The 23,065-nt window shown below is 42.3% G+C and overlaps 1 protein-coding gene across 1 annotated transcript in view; it reads right to left on the bottom strand.

Moving 5' to 3' along the window:
* Positions 1–138: 138 nt before the first annotated feature.
* Positions 139–23,065, bottom strand: part of phlpp1 (PH domain and leucine rich repeat protein phosphatase 1) — a 45,862-nt gene continuing 22,935 nt past the window's right edge. The window contains exons 2-17 of the mRNA XM_080861425.1: positions 15,267–15,463; positions 13,958–14,083; positions 13,010–13,158; positions 10,182–10,328; positions 8,703–8,930; positions 7,744–7,946; positions 7,336–7,396; positions 6,619–6,714; positions 5,808–5,963; positions 5,300–5,500; positions 4,402–4,564; positions 4,175–4,305; positions 3,771–3,884; positions 3,214–3,408; positions 2,877–3,105; positions 139–2,748 (exon numbers count right to left, since the gene is read on the bottom strand). Coding sequence (XP_080717551.1) covers positions 1,429–2,748; positions 2,877–3,105; positions 3,214–3,408; positions 3,771–3,884; positions 4,175–4,305; positions 4,402–4,564; positions 5,300–5,500; positions 5,808–5,963; positions 6,619–6,714; positions 7,336–7,396; positions 7,744–7,946; positions 8,703–8,930; positions 10,182–10,328; positions 13,010–13,158; positions 13,958–14,083; positions 15,267–15,463 — 3,716 coding nt within the window. The 3' untranslated portion in view covers positions 139–1,428. The remainder of the gene's footprint in view (positions 2,749–2,876; positions 3,106–3,213; positions 3,409–3,770; positions 3,885–4,174; positions 4,306–4,401; positions 4,565–5,299; positions 5,501–5,807; positions 5,964–6,618; positions 6,715–7,335; positions 7,397–7,743; positions 7,947–8,702; positions 8,931–10,181; positions 10,329–13,009; positions 13,159–13,957; positions 14,084–15,266; positions 15,464–23,065) is intronic.

The following is a 23,065-nucleotide window of genomic DNA, read 5'->3' as shown; positions in this document are numbered from 1 at the left end:
CATTCAGTGGAAACACAGCAGAGCGATGCATCATTATTAGTGTATCAAAAAAAATTAATAAAAAATCATGATAACCTGATTTTATGTATGAATTCATTTGTTAAAAAACAGTCCTAGACAACATGAAGTATATTCACAAATTTAAAATTTATTATACCAAAGACAGGAACATTTGTGTTGATTCTTTTCCATGTGGATATATTTGTTTGTATTACTGAACTTGACACAGTCATGCCGGTGATAACAGTTACTGTAGGAGGGAGGTGGGACTAATATTAACCAAGTGTCTGTGTATGTGTGCTTGTATGCATGTCATGTCTGCATGGGTGTGTGTGTGCATGCAAAGATCGGTCTATTAGTGTTCAGTAGATGCAGTGATGACTACAAGACATCACAGTTGGAGTGGGGCAAACCAGAGCCACTTAGTGTAGTTATACTGCATGGAATGTTGGGTTTTCTGACCTGCTACTGCACATTTACATTTGTGTGTCTGTGTGTGTGTGTGTGTGTGTGTGTATGTGTGTGTGTGGGCTTACACTGTAAGATAAAGGGGAAAGGGAGGGTGACACCTCCATAACTGCAAACAAACGCATCCTCCCCGCCACTAAAACCTTCACCGACATACAGTTCCTTTAAAAGCCTCAGTATACAACATTTCTCTTATTTACAATCATTGGAGAAAAAAAATCACCATTTCTCTCAGAGAAGATTAGTAAAAGTGACTGAGTCACCATAAAGAGTATGCAACTCCTAGGAGTTAGTATTGAAAATTTCTACAAAAAAATTTCTATGCCATTTTATAGGCCAAGAGCCATGATTTACTGAAGAAATACAGTATTGTAAGTGCCCTATCTACAACAGTTCGATGTGGTATTATTGGTGTACCATTCAACATAGTTCACTGATAATAAAAAGATTATGTGTCTCTGCTTTTAAAAAGTTCTTCCAGAAACTTCACTGCTTTCACATTAAAAGATATGGTAAGTTCTTTAAAAAACAAACAAACAAACCATTGAATTGTTATTTATATTAACAAGTGTTGTGGCAAGCTAATGCTATAGCAAAGAGACTAGTGTTGATTACATACTCAGCTGGTTGTCTAATGTAAAAAATAAATGTTCCACAGTCTGTGAGAAGGGCACGACCATGGACACTTGGAGCTGCGTCCATAGGCTTTTCAAGAGGATTGAGTATCATTAAAGGGCTCATTTGCTTGTTTTATTCTATAACTGGAGCGGGTTACAGTGCATTTCTCTCCAATGACAGGGCTGCGTGGAGAAGAGAGACTACACAGAAAAAGCTTGATGAAACTTTTCAGTGTGCATTTTACAGCCTCTCGCCGAATCTCATTTGTTTGTGTCCATGTGTAGGAAAATCAGACCAGTTTAGTTCATGTAAAGAAGATGAGGCCAAAGTTGGTACTGCTGTTCAGAGAGGGGTGTCATAGTAGTCTGTGGGTTGATCTGTCCCAGCAGGCTTCTGCTGTTTCTGCTGATGCTGCTTCATGATTTCCTTCACCTCTTCCTCCAGCTCGGGTGGGATGATGAACTGGTCGTCTGGGTCAGGTTGGGCTGGAGCTGTGAAGTAACCCCCGGACTTCTTGGAGGGAGCATCAGCAGCCACCTCAATAAGGTTGTGGCTCTTTTCCTGCTGTGCCACGGACCCATTAACCCTTCTCTTGCCTGCTAGCTTCCCTCCATCACCGCATCCCACTCCAGCTCCCGGCCATGACTCATCCCTTTCAAGCCCATTCTCAGCCTCCCCTTGGCTCATGTCAATCCCCTCCTCTAGGGGCTCTGGGGTGCACGGTGGTGGAGGAGGTGGGGGAAGTGTGAGCAGGTTGCGTTCCTGACTGGAGGATGAGGGTACCGGTGTTTTGGGTGATGAGGACAAGCAGGACTGTGCTTTCAGGCAGTGAACATCTGCCTCTACTTCCACACGGCTACCGTTAGAGAAAACCCCAGCGATGGGCTCTTCATCCTCGCTGTCCAGCCCGTTGTCAGAAAGGGCGCTGGAGAAAGTGGCACTAGAGAGCTGCCTCTGAAAGGAGTGTGCTAAGCAGGCAGGGTGGAGGGCACAGCAGCTTCGGGATGAAGGCAGCTCTGAACCCGGGAAAAGATAGTGGCAGGGCTGGGTACTTGTGTGAGCCTGCTGGTGCTGTAGAGGCAGCAAGTGGGCCTGATGGTGCAAGTGAAGGTGAGGGTGGTGGGACTGCTCTTGCAGTAGGACCAAGGAACTCTGTGGAGGCTCGTCCGATGAGGCGGTAGAGCCCACCTCACTGCTCATCTCACTGGTGCTAATCTCACTGCTAATTTCACTACAGGAGGAGGGGGGAACAGGGAGGGAGCCGTCTGAGGGTCTCTCCTTGATGGCAGAGGACGATGGAGGATAAGGTCCCAAGCCTGGACTGGGAGGTGGCTGGGGAGGGTCAGAACAACAGCAGGAACAGCAGTCTTCACTCACATTGAGCTGCACAACGACGGCGCTGAGGCTGTCGGTGCAGCCGTAGCCCTGCGCCAATGTGCAAAGCTTTTTAGCAGCAGCCAGGCCATCGGGGACATTCCGAACAGCCTCCACCGCCTCTGTGGGGGACACAGCATCCCACAGGCCACGGCTACCGAGAATGAAGAACTCATCCTGAGGGGTTAGAGTGACTGTCTGCACATAGGGACAAGGGATGACAGAAGGGTAGAGGAAGGAGTAGCCCATGATTCGTGTAGAATCAGTTACACCGTTCACTTTGTTGTCCTGTGGAGAAAAGAAAAAAGAAAGAGATACAAATCAATAGTGTTCAGGCAGGATGCAAGTAATACTGCATTTACATGAATGTACTTTACACCAATTTTTCAGTACTCTGAAAAAAAAAAGATCTCTACCTCAGTGATGATAGCTTTGTGCTGCCTGATCCTGCGGTATTCCTCCTCCAGCCCTACATTGTGAAGGAGTGACAGAGACAACGGCTTTCCATCACGGCACAGAATGGCCTGGCACTTTCCCACATTAGCAGCCGTGAGGGTGAAGCAGCCACCAGGGTCAGTGGGGTCATGGCGAATGTGACACAGCGCTGCCGAGCCACCCAGTTTCTGTCCTGCAGTTCCAAGCTTCCTGCAAGGGTGGAAGAAGGAAAGACGGGAAGAGGATGAGGTTTTTGAGGCAGAAATGAGAAATTTGTTACACACAGTGAAGACGAGGCATGTAGAATCTATTGCAAACCTTTGCATGACAAGGAAGGTGTTGGTCATATAGTCCTCTTCGCTCTTTGTCTTGTGAATTTCTTCCGCCAGCACATCATTCATTGTGCACTGCAGGAGGTAGGGCACTTCCACATTCCTGTCTCCATCAAACACACCATACAGAGCTTCACGACTCCCACAGAAGCTGTTTACCGAAAGGGCAGCAACACAGAGTCTGAAAGAGGAAAGAATGAGAGCTCTTAGGACCACAACTCCCCTGTGCAACTATTTATCATGTCACTCCATATGCTATGCATAAGCAATGCCTTAAATGACTCCTTTGACTGTAAAGCAGAACCTTGATATAGAAGACTTGCCATCAGAACGCACTTTCAAATGCTGAATTAGCAATTTAGTCCACACAGGATGTGAATGTACACAGTTCTTGCTTTCAACGAGCACCGCTTTAACATTTCCTTCATTTGAGTCGCACGGCTTTAACGATGTGCACTCTCAAGAGGTTGCGATTAGTGCAGCTTCAACGGGCGAGTGTGGTGGTGCTGGTTGTCATTTCATCATTGATTGAATTGTGCTTACTTGTTCTTGACGCCCGAGGCCTCTGTGTAACCATGACTCCACACAGCAGGCCCACCAGACGCCTCACTCGATGAAAAGGTCGGAGGTGGATCAATACGGAAGCAGCGAATATTGCTGAAAAACAAGAAAACGCAAACAAGGTCAAATTCACCGCACTGTTTTGGGGGCAAAGAGAAACGAAAACCACTTGAAGTATTTCTAACAGCCATACGTGAAATAAAATACTAAACATACATCATGTGGTAACTCAGATTCCCTGTATGCAAAGTACAAATTGAAGCCACATTAACGGGACTATGATGGCGCATATAAAACAAACAAAAAAAAACTGCAGGACTAAATACACCCCCCCCCCCCCCCCCCCAAAACAAAAAACAAAAACAAAAAAAAAAACCCAGACATACTTTAGCTGCTCAAGAGTCTTGTGGTCCAGGTTTAGGCGAGGGTTTCCAGTGAGGTCCAGCTCCTGGAGCTTTGGGGGTAGATTCTCTGGTAGAGTGATCTCACTCAGCTCATTACAGCTCAGGTCCACACACTGACAACAACAAAGAGCAGATGTCAATACTCGCACAAATGCACATGCATTACAAAGTCAGGGCATCAAAGATATGCATTATTGCCCCTGACTTACTTTCATCTCCATCAGCTGCATGACCTCAGGAAAGACTTCAATGGCATTAGAGTGGGCTATGAGTGTGTGCATTCGCCGGCAGTTCATAATGGTGGTGGGGACAGTCTTCAGCATGTTGCCACTCAGGTCCACCTCCTCCAGCTCCTCCAGCTTAGCCATTTTACTGAAAGATCAGAGAGAGCAGTAGGTGAAGTCAAGTGTGTAAAATAGTACTGAAACAATCAATTGCTTAGTCAAAAGACAAATCCCCCCCCAGTACAAATGGCATACTGATCCCGGTTGTGGCAGTCATCTGACCTTCACCTTGCGTGTGTTAAGTTAGTGACATCATACCGATCCCAGAGCAGAAATGGTACATGTGAAAACATTGAGCCACACGTCTTAATCTCTGGATTCAGGTGTTTTCGGTTCTATTGCAACAGGTGTACAACATCAAGCACGTAAGTCATCCAGTCTGACTTGACAGAAAATTTCTTTGAGAATGGGTCGTTCTAAAGAGCTCACTGAATTCAAGCAAGGCACTGCAATAGGATGTTTAATTGCAACAAGTCAGTTGGTGAAAGTTCTTTGTTCCTATATCACTACCAGATACTTACTCGACTGTAAGTGGTGTTATTGCAAAGTGCAAGTGTTTAGGAACAACAGCAACTAAGAGCATGCAACGTTGTGGATTAGGGTGCATAAAAATCTTTAAAAATGTAGTGCTGACTCAATGACTGCAGAGTCCCCAACGTCCTATGGCATTAGCATCAGCTCAAAAACTGTGCACAGGCATCACTATAGCATCGGCATATATGGGTGAGAAGTTTGTGTGTAGGTAGGCGTCACATTGCTTTTGTGCATATATGACAGAGATTAAGGAAAGGAATAAGTCCCCTTTAACATATGACTTTTTTACCTGGCTGGGAAAGTCTGGAGATGGTTGTAGGCCATGTGCAAAACTCGTAGGTGTGTATGGCCTGTTAGCATGGGTACACACTTGTCTGTCAGTCGGTTATTGGTCAGGTAGAATTCCTGCAGGATGCTGTGGCTTTCCTCTGACAGACTGGATGGTGGCAGGTGCTCCAGCTTATTAGCTGATGCATTTACGCATCGTAAGCTGAAAGGAGAAAAAAAAAATCTCCTTCAGAGAGGGACAGACAACACTGAGGTGATTCATTTTAATTGCAAACTACTCCATAAATTCTTACTTAATACTTCACTGCAAAAAACATGTCCTTCTACAGACTGATTGTTTTTTATTTGCCTGTCATCCTTGCCCTTGGTGGTCTTGTCCTTCACAGGAAACTCCTAATTAGAATTTCTGTGCTTTATCTTCATCTACCTGCACTGTCCCTACATTTAATCTTCTTGTCAGGTGAACATTAGTCAAAGAAAAATCACTTTCAGCTGATAATAAATGCTACCTGTCAGATTTGAGGAACAGGTTGCAGGGCAACTCAACCAGTTGATTGTGCTGTACATCCAAAACCTCCAGCAGAGGGCGCTCAACTCTTTCAGGCAGCTTCTGCAGCTGGTTATGTCCAGCACTGAGCTTCCTCAGACTGTTGCTGCATAACAACCTGCAGCAAGAAGAATATATAGATGGTTAGGTCACTGCTAGAAGATTAAAGACAAACAGGAAGGGCCTCGTAAAAACGTGTAAAAAAAAGTGTTGCACAGTGATAGCTAGATGGCTATATAGATGAAGATAGATCGATAGACTGGTTGGTAAATAGATAAGGTGACACTTTTTTTCCACACCGGTCCTTGAACGACTGTAACCGGGGAAGCCTGAAACAGTATTAAAAATGACAATAGTGCAGAAGGATGATGACAGTATGGATAAGAATGGGAGAAAAAAAATATATCAAAAAATAGCAGTGCCTCTAGTGGAGCCCGCGGCTGAAATTCATCATCCTGACACTTATTGGGTAAAAAATAAATCTACAGACAATGAGGGGGCCAGAGGTAGAGAGAGAGAGGAAGAAAGAGAAAAGGAGTGGAGCAAGTTTGACACAGCCGATGTAAGACATAGAAAAGACGAAGAGGTGCAACTCAACTGACCTTCTAAAAGGGTACATAAAGGAGAAGAGAATGGATGGATGCTGCGGAGGTTAAAGGCTATCTGTGTGATTTATGAGGCCTTTTGGGGGATAAATGACAGGCCAGCAAAGGGCAGGGGGAATAATGCAGTATTGTACAGCATTTACAGGTTTTGCTGTGTGAGGCACTCACCGTGCTGGTAGCTCAGCAATGAGGTTGTGGCTCGCGTCCAGGACTTCCAGTTTCTTAGCTTCACATAGCCAGTCTGGCAAGGACTCCATATGGTTCCTGAGGGAAGAGAAGGAGAGACGATGATGATGAATCCTAGCAGTCTGCAACGCTCCATATATTCAACTTCAGCTTTGGTTTGTTTGTTTGCATTTTACTATCTTTCAGATTCAGTTTACCAAAAGATAAACAGCTAAACAAAAGATTAAAAAAAAGATAAATACAACTTTTAAAAGATGCGATCTTTCTTAAGTGTGACAGTCTCGTGGACAATGCCCTTTTAAGAAGTTAAAGACAAAGTGAATAGAAGTAAGCTCTGTGTGACTTATGGGTGAATTCTTTAACACTAGCATTTTGATTTAAAGGTATTGGAAAGTGCAGTGATTAGTTCATGCATTTTATTGACTACAGCTACAGTAAGTACAGAAGGTCAGGATTAGCATGGTTAAAAATGACCTCTCTAAGTTTATATTTCACTCCACTTGCAGAGACCGTGTATTTCCTAATTTTGTGTAGTTGCACAATCTTTAAAGCATCACACTGAACAACTGCTGCCCTTCCGCTCTTGTAGGGCAGATGTACTGTAAATAAGATGCATTTACTTTCAGAAGGAACTTCCAAATATTTCTGTTTTATTTATTCATTTTTTAAATTCATGTACATTTCTGGAATTTCTCTCACCTCGAGATATCCATGTAACTCAGATTGGAGGGCACAGGGCTGACATCTAGCTGTCGGAGCTCTGTAGGGAGAAATCCAAACACATTAACTTACAGCAAGGACAGACAAGGTCTCCTACAAAGGTCTATTATAAATGCAGGTAAATGGAAAATGGGGGAAGCATTAGGCAGGGGAGGATGGTGATGACATGTTAGAGAGGGATGATGTGAGACTGCTGCACTGATGAGGATTAAGGGTGTATGCAGACGAACATGGAAGTAATATATATAAAAACATGGTGATGTCTTTGAGGTGTTACATATCCACACATACACACACATACATTATGTGTTGAAATTCAGAAAAGAAAGATACAAATCGGTGATCTCAGTTTAGAAATGTGTGAGGTCACAGTAAAGCCAAACTCACCATTGTTGGAGGCGTAGATGCCTTTGAGCAAGCAGCCCTTAGCCTTCAGGCTGGTGATGTGGTTCCTCTCGCAGTGAAGCACCTCCAGCCTGGGGAAGACCGAGGCATCCAGCTCCGTCAGCCTGTTATCCCTCACGTCCAGCTGGGTCACGTGCCTCAGTAGGTCAGGCTCGTCCGGCACCATGATGGAGATTTTATTCAACCTGACAAGAGGAGGCATGAAGGAGGCAAAGGTTCATCCAAGTGCACAGACTTTGGCCTTTACAGCAGGGAACATGCCTAGGGTGACTGCTGATATATTGTGCAGTTTGTTTAGTAGTCTGGTCCTGAGTGTTAACAGTTTATCTTGAATTGTTCAAGCGCTCAATCGATAAGAACCCAAGAATGAATAAGAGATAAAAGAAGCATAAATATGTGACTTTGGTCCAGAACTGGCTCTGCTCAATTTTCCAGCCTTAAGAACAACTTCAAAACCGCCGAAAGGAGCTTTTTAAATTTATTAAACTGAAATTTCTTTTCAGAACATCAAATCATTCATAACTGCACTTCCTTGTTAAGAAAGCAGAGTTTCACAATGTTGTATGAAATGTAAACTCATCAGTGACACCGAGTGATCTTTGTCCAAAAATGTGTTAATGCTGGACAGAAAACAACTAATTTACAAACCCCGGCCAAGAAAAGTAAGAAAAAGTAAAGTATTAACTGTAAAATAGTGCAAGTCACACCAGCTCTGCACTTTTTCAGACAACGGGAGACGCGGTAGGCAAATGATTTCCCCGTTTTGTGCTGTCTGGCAATCTGCTTGTGTTTTGGCCTTCTCCTTTTATTTTTGTTTTCTAGTATTTACGCGTGTGTGCATGTTCTCAGTGTCACATGTAACCCTGGGACAAACTCTTAGGACATGCTGTTCTCGTCTTCATAGTGAATAAATGGGTAATAATTTGGACACCATGTCATACCTTAGGTCGATGTGTTTGACATGGAGCAGTCTGAAATTCTGCAGGGTAAGAGTCTCTAGGTGGTTGCCAGCCATGCAGAGCTTCTCCATGGAGGACAGCCGCTCCAGCACCTGGGGCACGTGGTTGAACTGATTGAAGGAAAGGCCCAAGTAACTCAGCCTCTGCAAGGAACCCAGCTCATTGGGCAGTTCATTTAAGCTGTTTCCATCCAGTAGGAATGTCTGCAAACTGAGACAAATACATGTGATTAGACAGTTGGCATAATTAATGAAAGATCACACAGATCACACAGAAAGACCACAATTGTATTTCTATATATAGTTAGTGTGCTTGTTGTGACATGTTGTATCAAGCAGGACTAACAAAACAATTGCCATTTCCAAAACTCAGTGAACTTGATGCCCAGTAGATGGCAGTAGCTGCATAAATGCACTACTGGCCACTTCAGGAATTTACAGGTATGCTAGATAATTTCCAGAGATTAATTTCTTATGTGCAAACATACCTGTAGGTTTTGAAGAAAGGCTGAGTTAAAGGACCTCTATTATTACCCAGACTGCAAGTGTTGCCCTAGTTACTAGACTGATTCCCGTAATCCCTAAATTCAAAGTGGAGTAAAATCGACCAAACGTGCAAGGATTTTAAAGGTCAAAGTCCTGACTTTATTTTTTAAGTATATGTTTTGTCACTGCTTTAAAGAGCCAGTAATGGGGCTTTTTTCTACAGCGAATGACTAGTAATGGAAAGAAAAGGAGAAAAAAGTGCCATTGAGCTAACAACATTACCTATGTTCCATCCTCTTCAAAATGCTGGCTCAGAATTATGAAATTTTGTACAGCCAAAAAAAGTATTTCTTGGAAACGTAAGTAGCTTGGAATTTTTAAAAAAAAAACTTAAGGTGTTCACCAAAACAAGAGACGGACAAAACGGCATTCATAATAACAAATCTGCTCAATAATATAGTAAAAGACTCTGGGAACACTCGAGAACTACAGCAAAAACCACAGAATCACATGTACAGCTTATGGTGTTTTCTTATATGTTGGAAGTAGGAATGTATATATCATTGTGGTTGCCATGTCACGTGACTGTTGCCAGGTAACTTTCAGATTTGACTATGGAAATGCTTGAAGAGGTTGGTCTACAAAAAGGTTCATTAGTTAAACTCAAATGGCATCTATGCAAGTAAGCTTTGCCCCAAGTCAGAAGCTTCGGTTCTGTACAGAACAGAGTTGGGCAATTCCCAAGGACTTAGTGCACTGCCACTGCTGTGCATATAGTTAACAAGCAAGGTAAACACAAAAAGCAAAACCAAAAGTAAAAAAAATCCTTCTGAACTAGAACTCAGATATATTCATGTTCTGACTCTATAAAATATTTTGATTTTACAGTCATGACTACCGTTGGTTTTCAAAGTTTTGGTAAAAAAAACAAACAAAAAAACTTCTGTGTTCTCAGTATGTTCTTCTTTTTACTTACTTGGTCATGGCACCCACAGAGCTGGGGACAGAGGCCAAGTAGTTACAGCTGAGGTTGACCTCTGTCAGAGTGGGTATGTCGCAGATAGCCAGGGGGAACTGGCCAAGGTGGTTGTTGGAGAGATTGAGGCTCCGAAGACGAGAAAATCTAGAGACAGTGAATAAAAGTATTAACGAAAAGACAAGGGTGATTGAAAAGTGTGGTTTCATCCTGTTAGTTTTGCAAGAGAGAAAAATCTACACATCTCAACTAAGTGTAGTTTACCCATGCTTTTTAATTAAAGTGAGCACAGAGTGAGATTCAACACACCCATAAACAAACCCTTCCTTCATAGTACAGCTAAACCTTCACGTTTGAATGTTTAGCAAACAAACACAGCAAAGACGCCTGTTGTACGTTTAAACACCAGTGACCAGTGGCTTTCAGCGTGCTGGCCCTTTGGCAGATCAGTGACCTTCACAGGAGTTGGCTCGCTCTGTCTTTATTTATCTATTTACACACATGCCGACACACGCATGCGACCTGCTATCATCTATCACGGAGAGCTCAGCTAGGCATCTGGAGATGAGAAGCGTGCCATATTAGCATCGCACGCTGGAGCAGCTGCTAACAGTGGCACTTGATTTTCCGCGCTATACACACACAGGTTACACACACAGTATATCACAGTGATATGGGGGGGCAGCCAGCCTAGACGTCGGGTTATTGATTAGAGTGACGGAGAATTTCCAGCTGAGGGTGACTCCTGCAGGCAGGGGATGCGGAGCATGTGGGAAAATGTCATTCCACCATTAAATCAGCCCCTGCAATCTGCTGAGTAACGCTCACACCCCCTCCTCACAGTCCCTACGCGTCTTTGTCATGCTGTGACATTCTGTCTTCTCATGTTACTCTGCTTTGACCTTACTTACATTCTTATTTATTTAAAGCAGCACTAATTATTTTTAAAAAGCCAGTGAAGCAACTGTTTGCAATATGTTTTTGCTAAAAGTCGTGTCCTCAAAGAGAATTATCAGTTTATACAGTTAGCTATTTATATGTTTAATTACATGTTTGCTACTCATTAGCAGGAGCGCACCAGTTGGAACTTTAATCCGGTCACTTGGCCTTTCATCGCTTCATTTCAATGACTTTTATGTCCTTCATAACTCGATAAGCTATCATAAATATGTAAATAAAAAAGGCCAAAGGTTCAATGAAATTCATGGAACATCAGCCATTCCCCTCAGTGAGTGGTAACCTCTGTCTCAAAAAGAGATGCATGCTGGGAAGGCAGTCCCATGCCAGAGGAGAGCGCTAGTATCCGAGACAACTGATTATGCATATCTGATTGGCAAATCACCCACCAGTTAGTATTTGGCCAGAAAGAAAATAGAAAGGGGCGGAGGGGGGAGGAGCCATGAGGCAGGTTCACGTTCATTGGTCTTGGAAAATTAAAAGACACTATAATATAACCCCACATCAGATGTCAGAGAAAAGCTAGTGTTTATACAGAAACCAAAACAGACTCTCACACAACAGTCCACACAAAAACATACACACACCCACATTCATAGAGGCTGCATACAGAGTATTATTGTTCTTGAGCCCAGCTTTTTGGACTTCAGTCTCTCTGGGGAAAGCGACTACTCGAGTAACTCTGCTGCGCGGTTCTGTTAGAACCTCTCTATTTTCAGCTAACTATTCATCTCTTTCTCATTACTGACCTCATTTTCTGTCATGCTGGGTCAAATGCGGATGAGCCTACTTAGATTTGGCAGGGCTAAATTGATGTCTCTCACTTGACCAGCAGGGGAGCTGTGTTTCACTCAATTATTAAAACTAGCTATTTTCCCTTCACATCATCTTTTTTTAAATATTAGTCATTATGCCAGGGATTAAAAAAAAAAAGATGACTCAAAAAAATGACTGTGGTAGGAAAACATAAAATCCTGACCTCATTCATTCACAATATTCTATCAAGAAGACACAAAAGGGAGCAAGATCATAGATGCAGAGCTACACACACGCGCGGATTCCTTTAGTGCAGCCATGTTAAAATGAAGGAACACGCCATACTATATCAAGACTCTGTATGCGCTGACCCCAAATCAGTAGCCTGCAGCCACTATTTCTGTTGCATGCAACACGCAAGCAGCTCTCACGTACACTGACACTCCACACAGCTAACACATACTCAGGCACCAGATTCACACTATTCAAATGGTAACAATTTTATGGTAATCTTCTCCACAGAGAGACGTTGAAACAAGTGTGCAAATATATTAATTTGTAAATGCATAAGTGCACATACACACGTGGAGACACATATACAGCATCTTGGCTGTGGTCTTTAATCTGCGACCATGATAAGCATGCAGCAGATGGTGCCCACAGAGAGAAAGAGCGAGGGAGGCCAGGCACATTAAAAGCTTCCCTGCAGACACTTCTACCCTTCTGGGCTCTGGGCTGATTTGGCCTAGCCTGGTACAGCCCTGGCTAGCCTCTTTGGTCCCTATGTGCCAATGGCCCCAGTCCTAGACTGCTCAGGTCGATGGCTTGCAAATTGCAGGCAAAAGCTAAAGCTTTCCAAAACCAGCCAGCCGTGACTTGCTGTTCCCACTGAAGCCTCACTGTGTCGGTGTCTTGTCTCCTCCATATTGTACAAAAGCCTATCTCGACTCCAGCTGTTGTTAAGTTACACTAAGCTTTTGTAAACCATATCTTTCTTTAGTTCTCATCTTGCCCGAGCCGGCCCATCCAGACCACCTCCTCAACCTATTGTGAATCTTCAGGTCTGTTCTTTCATTCACAGGTGTGTTTACAGTAGTCTTATAATGGCACTGTACCTCTGCAGCTGCTGCAGCCGCTGATCTGCAGGCAGGAAGTTGTGTTTTAGGTTGAGGTGGGTCAGGTCGTGGCTATAAAAGAGATTGGGAGGAAGATGCTCCAGACTGCAGCAGGACAAATCAACTGAGTGGATTCTCTGGGACACCATCTAAAAAAGAGGTGGAGTGGAAAGCAAAGAAGAGAGGAGAGCAGAGGTAACAGGGAGAGAAAAAGAATGTGGAGTTAAAAAGGATTACCCCGACCACATAAGACTGTACTGGTTCATGATGTCTTTGTAGCCTGCTGATAGGGGCTCAAATGTCATTCAGAGGCAATCTTCTTAGGATTAGAGAGTCAGAAGAAGTCAAGGGACAGTCCAACAGCTTGGTAACCTGACATCACGAGTTATAACATTGGGTAATCTAGTTAACTGCAGGTGTAGAGAGTAGTTAGTCTGTGTCCATTTGATAAGTCGGTTTCAAAGAAACGTGGATATATAAACCGAAACGACATCTGTCATGTTGGAGGAGAAAGTCTACTGTCTGTGAACGGCAGCCTTTCAGAGTTGACTTAGCTAGAGGCTCAGCAGTCGTCACTGCAGCACGTGCCGCTTCTATCCAGGCTTCTATTCTGAGTGGCCCTCAGGGCGCTGGTGACATGCATGTCCCTGTTAATATTTAGAAAAGAGGTTTTCTGGCTATGGCCTACTTGAGTTCAAATGAGAGAGAGGAGAGAGCCATCAGTGGTGTTTATGTGTGTGAGAGCACCCAGACAGGTTATAGAGTACAGACTGCACAGCAGTGAAATATGTGCAGTTTTAACTTCACCGGGTTCATACGACAGCGGCATTGTGGTGGGTGTAATGCAGTTGAGCGTGTTGTAACGTACAGTGCAGCTGACCCAAAAGTAGTGCCCAGGGAGTATATGCTCCTCCTTTTCTTTCTCTAACTCTTTTGCCCACACAATACCTTGGCAGCGTGTCTTTGCCAGCGCAGGTGCTCCGTGAAGCTGTCAAAGCTGACATAGTAGGTTTGACTCTGAGGCCCTGCTGAGCTGAAGGCCAAACAATGATTGTGCTTCTTCACCTCCTCCACCTGGAGACAGACACACACAATAATGTCACTGGAGTGTAAAATACTGACATCCCTTATCCACTTCTGAATATAAATTAAAGAGCTCATCTTTAGGCATCAGAAAAGAAAAGTGAAAGGAAAACATGAAACACGGAGGCCTACATAGGTTAGTTCTCTCATATATATATATATATATATATATATATATATATATATATATATATATATATATATATATATATATATATATATATATATATATATATATATATATATATATATATATATATATATATATATATAAAAAGGACTTCAGTTGAAACAAATAACACACTAAATGTCTGCAGGCTAGTCAGATTCAGTCACCTGTAAAAAAGAGAAAAAGCACGCACGTTCGTATAATGAAATAACACACACACGTGACTGACATTAGAAACAAAACGTGTGCATGTGAAATTGTTTTTCAGTCATCCACAGTCACATACTCCAGCAGGCTCGGTGAATGGCTGACTACTTATGTTGTTTGAACAGAATACTAGCAGGCGTACACGCAAACTCACTATAGACAAACACAGAGAAACAGAAAAGAGGGTTGACTCGAGGTCAATGTGTTGTGTGTGAAATGTTTAAAAACTGGGCGTGGTGACACACTGAGTGTTCTTTGTATCAGGCAGACAAGCAGATAAGGCTTTTCAGAGGAGCCCTTAGAGCTTGTTTAGCAGATACACACATGCGCACATAAAGCAATAAATGGATAAAGGTCACTTTTGGGAAGGCAATTTAAAACGCTACAGTGACATAAAGCTGTTTTAACGCTATACTGATCCATTACACTAAATATTAAAGTGTGTCTCGACTCCAAATTAGAAAAGAAGAAAAAAAACACACATCAGTGCTTTAGCCCTGGCTTGCACAATTCCTGTCTGACCTTGAGAGCTAAAATGAACAAAGCAGGAAGCAGTATTTGATGTCAAACTAAAGGTGACATTTCATCAAGGACAAACTTGCCTGCACAGGGAGGCATTTGAAGAGGGTAATAACATTGACTTTATCAGGTCATTCTCTGATGATATCATGTTATAGGTTTATGATCCGAGGCATAAACTATATAACATCACCATAAAAAGACCAGGGTAAAAGAGGGAGAAAAGAAAATGATTATGTGACAACAGTAACACCCTGCCATGGTGTGACTTTTACATACTTTTCCTCCAATGAGGGGCAGGATGTGCATCTTCCCTGTCTGGCTCTCCTTCACAGAGGAGACGATGAGGCAAGTGCCGCACAGGATGACCTGGCGTCTGGTCCAGCGGTTGACTGGTAGTTGAAGCTTCCCTTTCCGAACATTGTAGGTTCCAGACAGCTGGACCCTCTCTGAGCTCTCGATGCTCTGGGGCTTCCCTGAAACAGAGAAAGAAATGTTTTGTCCAGTTAGCACTGCAGACTTGACGTGAATACAGATTAGACAGAATCAGTTACTGCTGCAGTTAGAATCCACGTGAAACCACTGAAGAAACTTTTCGAAAATCAGAGAAAGTTAGGGTAGTGAAGACAGCTATACAACACCACTCAAAAGCATATACTTTCATGGGTCACTTTGTTTGGTACACCATGCATTTAAGCATGCAGACATGGTCAAGATGTGCAAGCTCACACTAAGAATTGATAAGAAATCAGATTTAATTAATAATGGATTGGATTTATATAGCGCTTTTCAAGGCACCCAAAGCGCTTTACAATGCCACTATTCATTCACTCTCGCATTGACACACTGGTGGAGGCAAGCTACGGTTGTAGCCACAGCTGCCCTGGGGCAGACTGACAGAAGCGAGGCTGCCATATCGCGCCATCGGCCCCTCTAGCCAACACCAGAAGGCGGTAGGGTAAAGTGTCTTGCCCAAGGACACAACGACCAGGACAGAGAGCCCGGGGATCGAACCGGCGACCTTCCGGTTACAGATACGCTTCCCAACCCCCTGAGCCACGGTCACCCCCAGTTGACTATGTTGACTATGAACTTAGCGAGGTTGCAGGTGCCAGATGGGCTAGTCTGAGTATTTCAGGAACTTCTGATCTATTGGGATTTTCTCACACAGCCATCTGTAGGGTTTACAGAAAATGGTCCAAAGGAGAGAAAATATCCAGGAAGCAGCAGTTCTTTTGGCCTCGTTCATGCCAGAGGTCAGAAGAGCTTGGCCTGAACTCTTTAAGCTGAAAGGAACGAGAAGTAGCTTAAAGAGAAGTAACTTAAATAACCAACCGAGGAATGCAGAAGCATCAATGAATGCACAATGTGTCAAACCTTGAAGCAGCAGAAGACTCTACTGGGTGCCACTAAGAACATTAAAATGAGGCTACAATTCGCATAGGCTGACCTGAAATTCGATAACATCCATCCATTCGCTTCCGCTTATCCTTTCCAGAGTCGCGGCTGGTGCTGGAGCCTATCCCAGCTGTCATAGGGCGAAAGGCGGGGTACACCCTGGACAGGTCGCCAGTCTGTCGCAGGGCTAACACATAGGGACAGACAACCATTCACACTCACATTCACTCGCACATTCACACCTAGTGGCAATTTGGATTATCCAATTAACCTATCCCCACAAATTCGATAACAGAAGACTGGAAAACATCGCCTGGTCTGATAAGCCTTGATTTTTGTTGCAACATTCAGATCGTAGGGTCAGAGTTGTCTGGTACGAGCAAGGCATAGTGAAAGTTTCCCATGAATATAAAGCACAAGTCAAACCCAGCAAACAGGCTTTAACCGTTCTACTGATTATTTGAGTCTATATTTTGTTATAACAGTGCTCTGTGCTAAAAGCTCACAATGACACTGGGCTCTGCACTCTGGACAAGTCACTGTCTGTTGCAGGGCTAATACGGTGAGACATTCATGTTCGCAAGTTTACACCTACGGTCACCTGACCACTGCGCCACCAAGCTGTCAAGATGTCACTCAAAAACCAAGCAAAAAAAACAAACAAACAAAAAACAGCAACCCGATGAACATTCAGGCAGCTCAAAATTGACAATATTTATCCGGCTCGCCAAAGAGAGCTAACATCACGATGCAGGCTTAGCATGAAGTCTAAACATATTACACACAACTTTCGCCATTGGATGCTTTGCTTTAGACTGAGAAGTGAATAGTCCAGATTTGCATTCAAAACAGTGCAGCCCACTCTCAAATTCAACCCCAGGTAAACCTCTTTTAAAATGATGCTTTTACAATATCTGGGTCTCATTTATTCAGTTTCACCCGTCTGTCTGCCTTTCCCCCTTGCATGCATCTCTCACTTCACTGCTAGCCTGCCAAACCTGACAGTCAGGCTGCTTATCAGGCGTTCTGTCAGCCAGGCTGTGTTATCGTTCTGTCTAAACATCTACCTGCTTTCTGTCTACCTCCACCTCCGCAAAAACCTCCCTGGGCTGGCGTGTGCTGTCCTCCTCCCCTCTATCATCTCGCCTTTCTATCTGTCCAACTTGCCTGCCTTTGGATTTCCCCCTTGCTATCTGCAGCTTCAATGTTTTGCTTTCGCAGCATGTTTAACCTCATTGCTTTCTAATTTGGCTAAGAGATTTGTGGCATGGCGCAAGAAGTTTTCCTTTCCAAGCGACAGATGGTCATAGAAAAATGTCTTTTGTCCTGTGGCTCGCTCTAAACTATCCACATCTTTCTTGTGGCGTCTCCTTCACACATTATTCACTTCCTTCTAAACGCTAAGCAAAGCAGGGGCTGGGGAGGTGCAGTGGAGAGTTAATGGAAGAAAGAGTCAGTATGGTAAGCAAGTGAGAACTTGCACACACTCTCATGGCTTTAAATAATTCAGGTCTTTCACATGCAGATTGTATCTTGTGTGGCACTGCATGAGCTGGCGTAGTTAAGACGACGGTCACGAGAATACATACACATTTTAATCTGATGATTATCAGATTATCTTGCGAGAGATGCAGAGTTTCAAACCGACCCAGGATATTTATTTATTTATTTATTTATTGAAATTAGCAAAGCGCCTGAGCCCTAACATCTCCTCAGTGGTGCAAGCTAATCTTGTGCTCACAGCAGAATCAATAGTCTCGTTTGCAAAAGGATATTTGCTCTGACAGAATGCTGAGTATGTAACACAAAACACTGTTGTTAAATGTCAATTACGAGTCGTGCATAACTATAGTGGAGAGCTGTATCGGTATTCTTAAAACTACAGGGCGGCTGACAGAGGGCAAGGCTCTAAAGAAGTTTAAGATAAGAAATGAAGGAGCAGCTCGATTTTAAAGAGAAGAAAAACTTCTGTGAGCAAAATATGAAGTGAAACATGGTAAACACACGCCACGTTTGCAGCTTAACACACACTTCAGAAATGACAGAAATATGTATTAAGCAGAAAAAAAAATCTATTTATGTGCATATTATGAGTCATATCGGGTCTGTGGTTCTAGGCAAAAAAGATGACTCTTACTGTTTTATGTGAAGATCTGCCGGTAACAACAGCTTAAACAAGGTTTATACTGTGCACAAAGCTCATTATGATCAAAAGGATTTGTTTGTTTATTGTCCAGTGTATATGACAATATGTTTAACATTTCTTTCAGAATTTCTCTCAGTGCTCTGGCAGCCAGTTTTGACTTCACAGTAGGCATTAAAAGCTGAAAGCCTATTGGTGCGAATAAATGTGCTTTAATTAGCTTAAAAGATGTGAAAGGATATATGTAACATTCTTTTTCTGTTTTCTTACTTTAGGTTAATGCATTAATCCAATTAGGTAATTACCAATATTTTCCAAATATGTGAATAAGCGATTAGCTATCTCTGTACGTTTTAAATTATTCAAATCCTCACAGGCATTTTTTTAACCAAATATGTAATATCATGAATCTGGCATCTGTACTACGTCGCACTCAGCCTGAGATGGTGAATTCGAGATTCAAGGAGATTTTGTGTTAAGTGTAGTGCTTAAATTTATTAGACCGACTGTCATAAAAACAAGAAACACACAAATGTACTTTCTATTTAAAAATAATAATAATAATGTGCTTTACTTTTTAAAAAAAAAAGTAAGATCCATTACAGAAACAAAAAATGTCAGTGAGCAATACTGTTAATTTAGGGCAGCTGTAGCAAAAACCTTACATTGGTGGTGGTTAATAGATTTATTAAGAACTGTAGGTGCTGTTAAAATAATATATATCTGTTAAAAACAAAAACTCAACAAACTGTCTTTGTGACATTTCATGCTTGAGAATAAGGCATAAGTGAACATCACTGGATGTTCTGTTTTTGTCATTCATGCTGCCTTCAAAAAGAAAAAAAAAAACACAAACTGTTCCCTCTGTGCAACCCCCCCCACAACCCCCACTGTTGATCTCCACACTCATTTAATTGTACTTCTGAAACAAGTGGAGTGTGAAAGGAGCAAATGAAACTGAAGGTTTTATCTCTCTTTAAAGAGACATTATTACCATCCACTTTGCAGGAAACACCATTAATGATTTGTATTATTGTGACTACGTGTATAAAGTATTTTAGGTACAGACAAGAAAATACCAGACACTAGGAAAGCGGTCCCTTTCCCTTTTTATTCTTTTCACAGATTTGGAACATCATTCCTGTTGCATATAATTGCATATAATGATATTGCATGCGCAGCTTCAAATAAGTCAACAAGTCGTCTTGGCAAGACAAGACACGACAAGCCAAACACTTGTTTATACCTTGATCGCATTTCTAAATCCTAATGCCTCATTCACATATCTGAGAGGAAATAAAAGTCTATTACATTTTGCAAAGTTGGTTTCCAATTTAACTTTAGTCCAGTCGAGTGGCGCACACAAATACATTCACAAGGCAACAGACAAATATAACAGGTGTCTACTTTCAATTTCAACTTGTAATAAATGGTTCGGATAAGCGAGGTAAACAGTAGATACGCGTTTCCATTAAGAGGAAACGTGGGGAAGGGGAAGATTGGATAAGGAACTGAACTGATAACGTAAAGATATATTTAACAACTTAAAAGACTGAAATTTTAAGTTAAACTAAGACTGTTACTGTACATAGTTACTATCAGGTTGGTATCTGTGTTTACTTAACTCGACTACTGTACCTGCTTGAAACATATAAAAATGATCCAAATGCCATCCATGAACAGACAGAAAACCCAACTGAGGTACTGAAACAGGCTGGATACAACTTTCTCTTCCAACCTGCTGGCTGGCAGAGGTTACTAGCAGGAACATGTTTTCATGACAGAGCTTATGAGGAGAATGTGTTGCATTAAACAAATTATTCACAAGCTTTTAGCCTCAATATGTCACATGAGCATAGTCTTACTATTTTTAGGTCTTTTGTTGGAGCATGCTCTCTCCCACACAAGCATATGTGCACACATGCACTCATACACCCCACTCCTCCTCCTACTCTTATCCTCGCTGACATAAACACACACACACACACACACACACACACACACACACACACACACACACACACACACACACACACACACACACAGACAGTGTGACAGTGACAGTGATTAACCATCTTCATGCGTGCATCCATCCAATTCTGACCCAAAATCAGAAAGTGTTTTTTTTCCCTCATAAGGAGAAGAATACAGTCAGCTTGAGTGGGCTGGTTTTGTGCTAAGTTTGATAGCTACTCCTGTACTGACAATGCCGTTTACAACCATCTCACATGGACGTGGGATGACTGGATGGAAGTACATTTCAGTCTAGCCATGGGAATGCACAACGTAGGAAACAGAGAAATGGGTGCGACTCTGACGTGAGCATCCTGTTTACAGAGGTAGATCAGAGAAAACCAGGGTCTTTTCCTGGTTTTTGTAGGGGAAGGAAGTTATAGGAGGCATCTGTCATTATTCCAAATGCATGAACCACATCCCACTTGCAGTGAAAACATGATAAACAACGATGGGTGTTACTCAAGGTGGTTAGCTATCCCGTATTATATGGCCAATGCATAAGACTGTGAATTTGAAAAATAATAGTCAGGCTCTTTAAGGTGGGTGTGCTCATGTTCAGAAGTCAGTCTATTCCTAGCCCTACTGTATGTAGGAGCTGGAGTAGTACAGTTTGTGTGTGTGTGTTGGTATCTAAAGATGGTTTCCTTCCTTTTCCCCAGGCTCAGGAAATAACAGTTTCCCTTCCACATTAGGCTCAAATATTCAAGTGTGTGCACCACTACTGCTTTAACACAAACATAAATATGCACAGACTCACAGGATGAAAGAACAAACGGCACTATTAGAAACCTGACTTTCTCTCAATGTTGAAAATCTTACTTCTGCAAAAGCTTACAGGTACACTCTGAAATCTGCAACTCAATTAGATTTTTCACTAGAAGCTATTCAATTCATCGGTTTCTGAGACGGCCATATATTTATTTATGTGGTATACGATGCAATGGAAAGAAATAGCACAGCTTATCCAATTTTGCATAATGTGCTAAGCATTTGCATACTTCCCCATAGTTTTATTGCTTCTCTATGTAAGAATAACTTTCTTCCTGTAAGCCCTTGTGGGCTCGGCACCTCTGAGTATAGTTAAAAAAAATTAATCATTAGTAAAAATACTTGTTCTGCTTTTACTGTACACACAAATGAGTCCCTAGAATCCAATTGCAATACTTGGAAAAAAAATAAAACACATATAAAAACACCGCTGGTTAATTTCTTCTTAAAGAACACTTCTCTCTATTTTTGACTGCACAATCTTCCAGTAAATTCCAGCTCCAAGAAGCCTTTGAAAATCCTGTACATCCTAAAAATACTGAAACAGTCAGAGCGAGAGTTAGCCTGCAAAGGCAAATTTTGGTCAAATAATGGTCCCACTAGTCTTGCGTCCCAATGATTTGAAATGCAATCACTGATAAGAGAGAGAAAATATCCAGATGACAAAATTATACACGCCAAAGACCATTTTAGTCTACTGCTATGGTAGCACTTCCACTTCTTCAGTTCATTTCAGGACTTCAGCCCTGTGAAACACACATTAATGTTTAATTTAAGATTAAGCACGAAGATGTAACAGCTACTACTGACACTGAGGACCTTGCCCTCTCTGAATACAGACATCTATATTGTATGATATCTACCAGCAAAGTATATAGTTTTTTGGGCAATAACGTCCAGTGACATGAAATAAAGAGCCCTGAGCTGACTCTGGCGCACTAGAAAATCTGACTACTGATGCCCTGATGTCCCCGTCATCCGTCATTGTTAGCAATCAGTCAACTAGGCCAGCCTCTCTACATCCATCTCCTATTTAACAGATCAACACTTCTTTCTTGTGGATCTTCTCGGTAATAATAAGAATACAACCTGACATCAGCACACTATCTGTAAAGGACTGGGCATGCCATACCGTAGGGCATCAATGACCCACATAAGTCACAACCGAGCATGAGCTTGTAAAGACACACTTGTTTATTAGAAGCAATGACCAATCCAATTTAATGACTGGCAAGACTCTGGTGATATATAAATGCTTCCAAGTCAGTATATATATATATTGCTTCTTTAAATGCAACCAAAATGAATCATATAAATATTTAACTGCATAGAAAACCGACTAAAAGAGACTTTGATGAGATGTCTTATACATTTACAAAAAGGAAACTGGAGTTGAGAGGAGTTGTTGGAGATGTAAAACAGTAACGTCAGCTGTTACTCTCCAACACAAAATAGATGCTTCTGCTTCAAACATATACAAACACAATAAGTCAAAATATACCTACTCAAAGGTGACTTGTCTCAGGCAAGAGAGTGATATTTGTCCTACATTTTACTTGCTGTGTCCCTCAGTCTGAGTCTTGCTATTCCTTTCTTTATTTCTTCAGCAGTACTCCTTCTCTGTGGAAGACTTGAGGTGATTACTCAGATGAAAAGTGACAGGCAGTGGTTGATGAGCCATGCTCGAAGGTGGCAAAAGCCATCACGGGTGACAGACTGCTTGCTGTATTCATGTTAATACTCCACATTTTCC

The sequence above is a fragment of the Rhamphochromis sp. 'chilingali' genome (assembly GCF_963969265.1).
Source record: "Rhamphochromis sp. 'chilingali' genome assembly, chromosome: 16".
Classification (NCBI taxonomy): domain Eukaryota; kingdom Metazoa; phylum Chordata; class Actinopteri; order Cichliformes; family Cichlidae; genus Rhamphochromis; species Rhamphochromis sp. 'chilingali'.
Note: the sequence above shows the minus strand (reverse complement) of the source record. Positions and strands in the feature narration are given on the sequence as shown.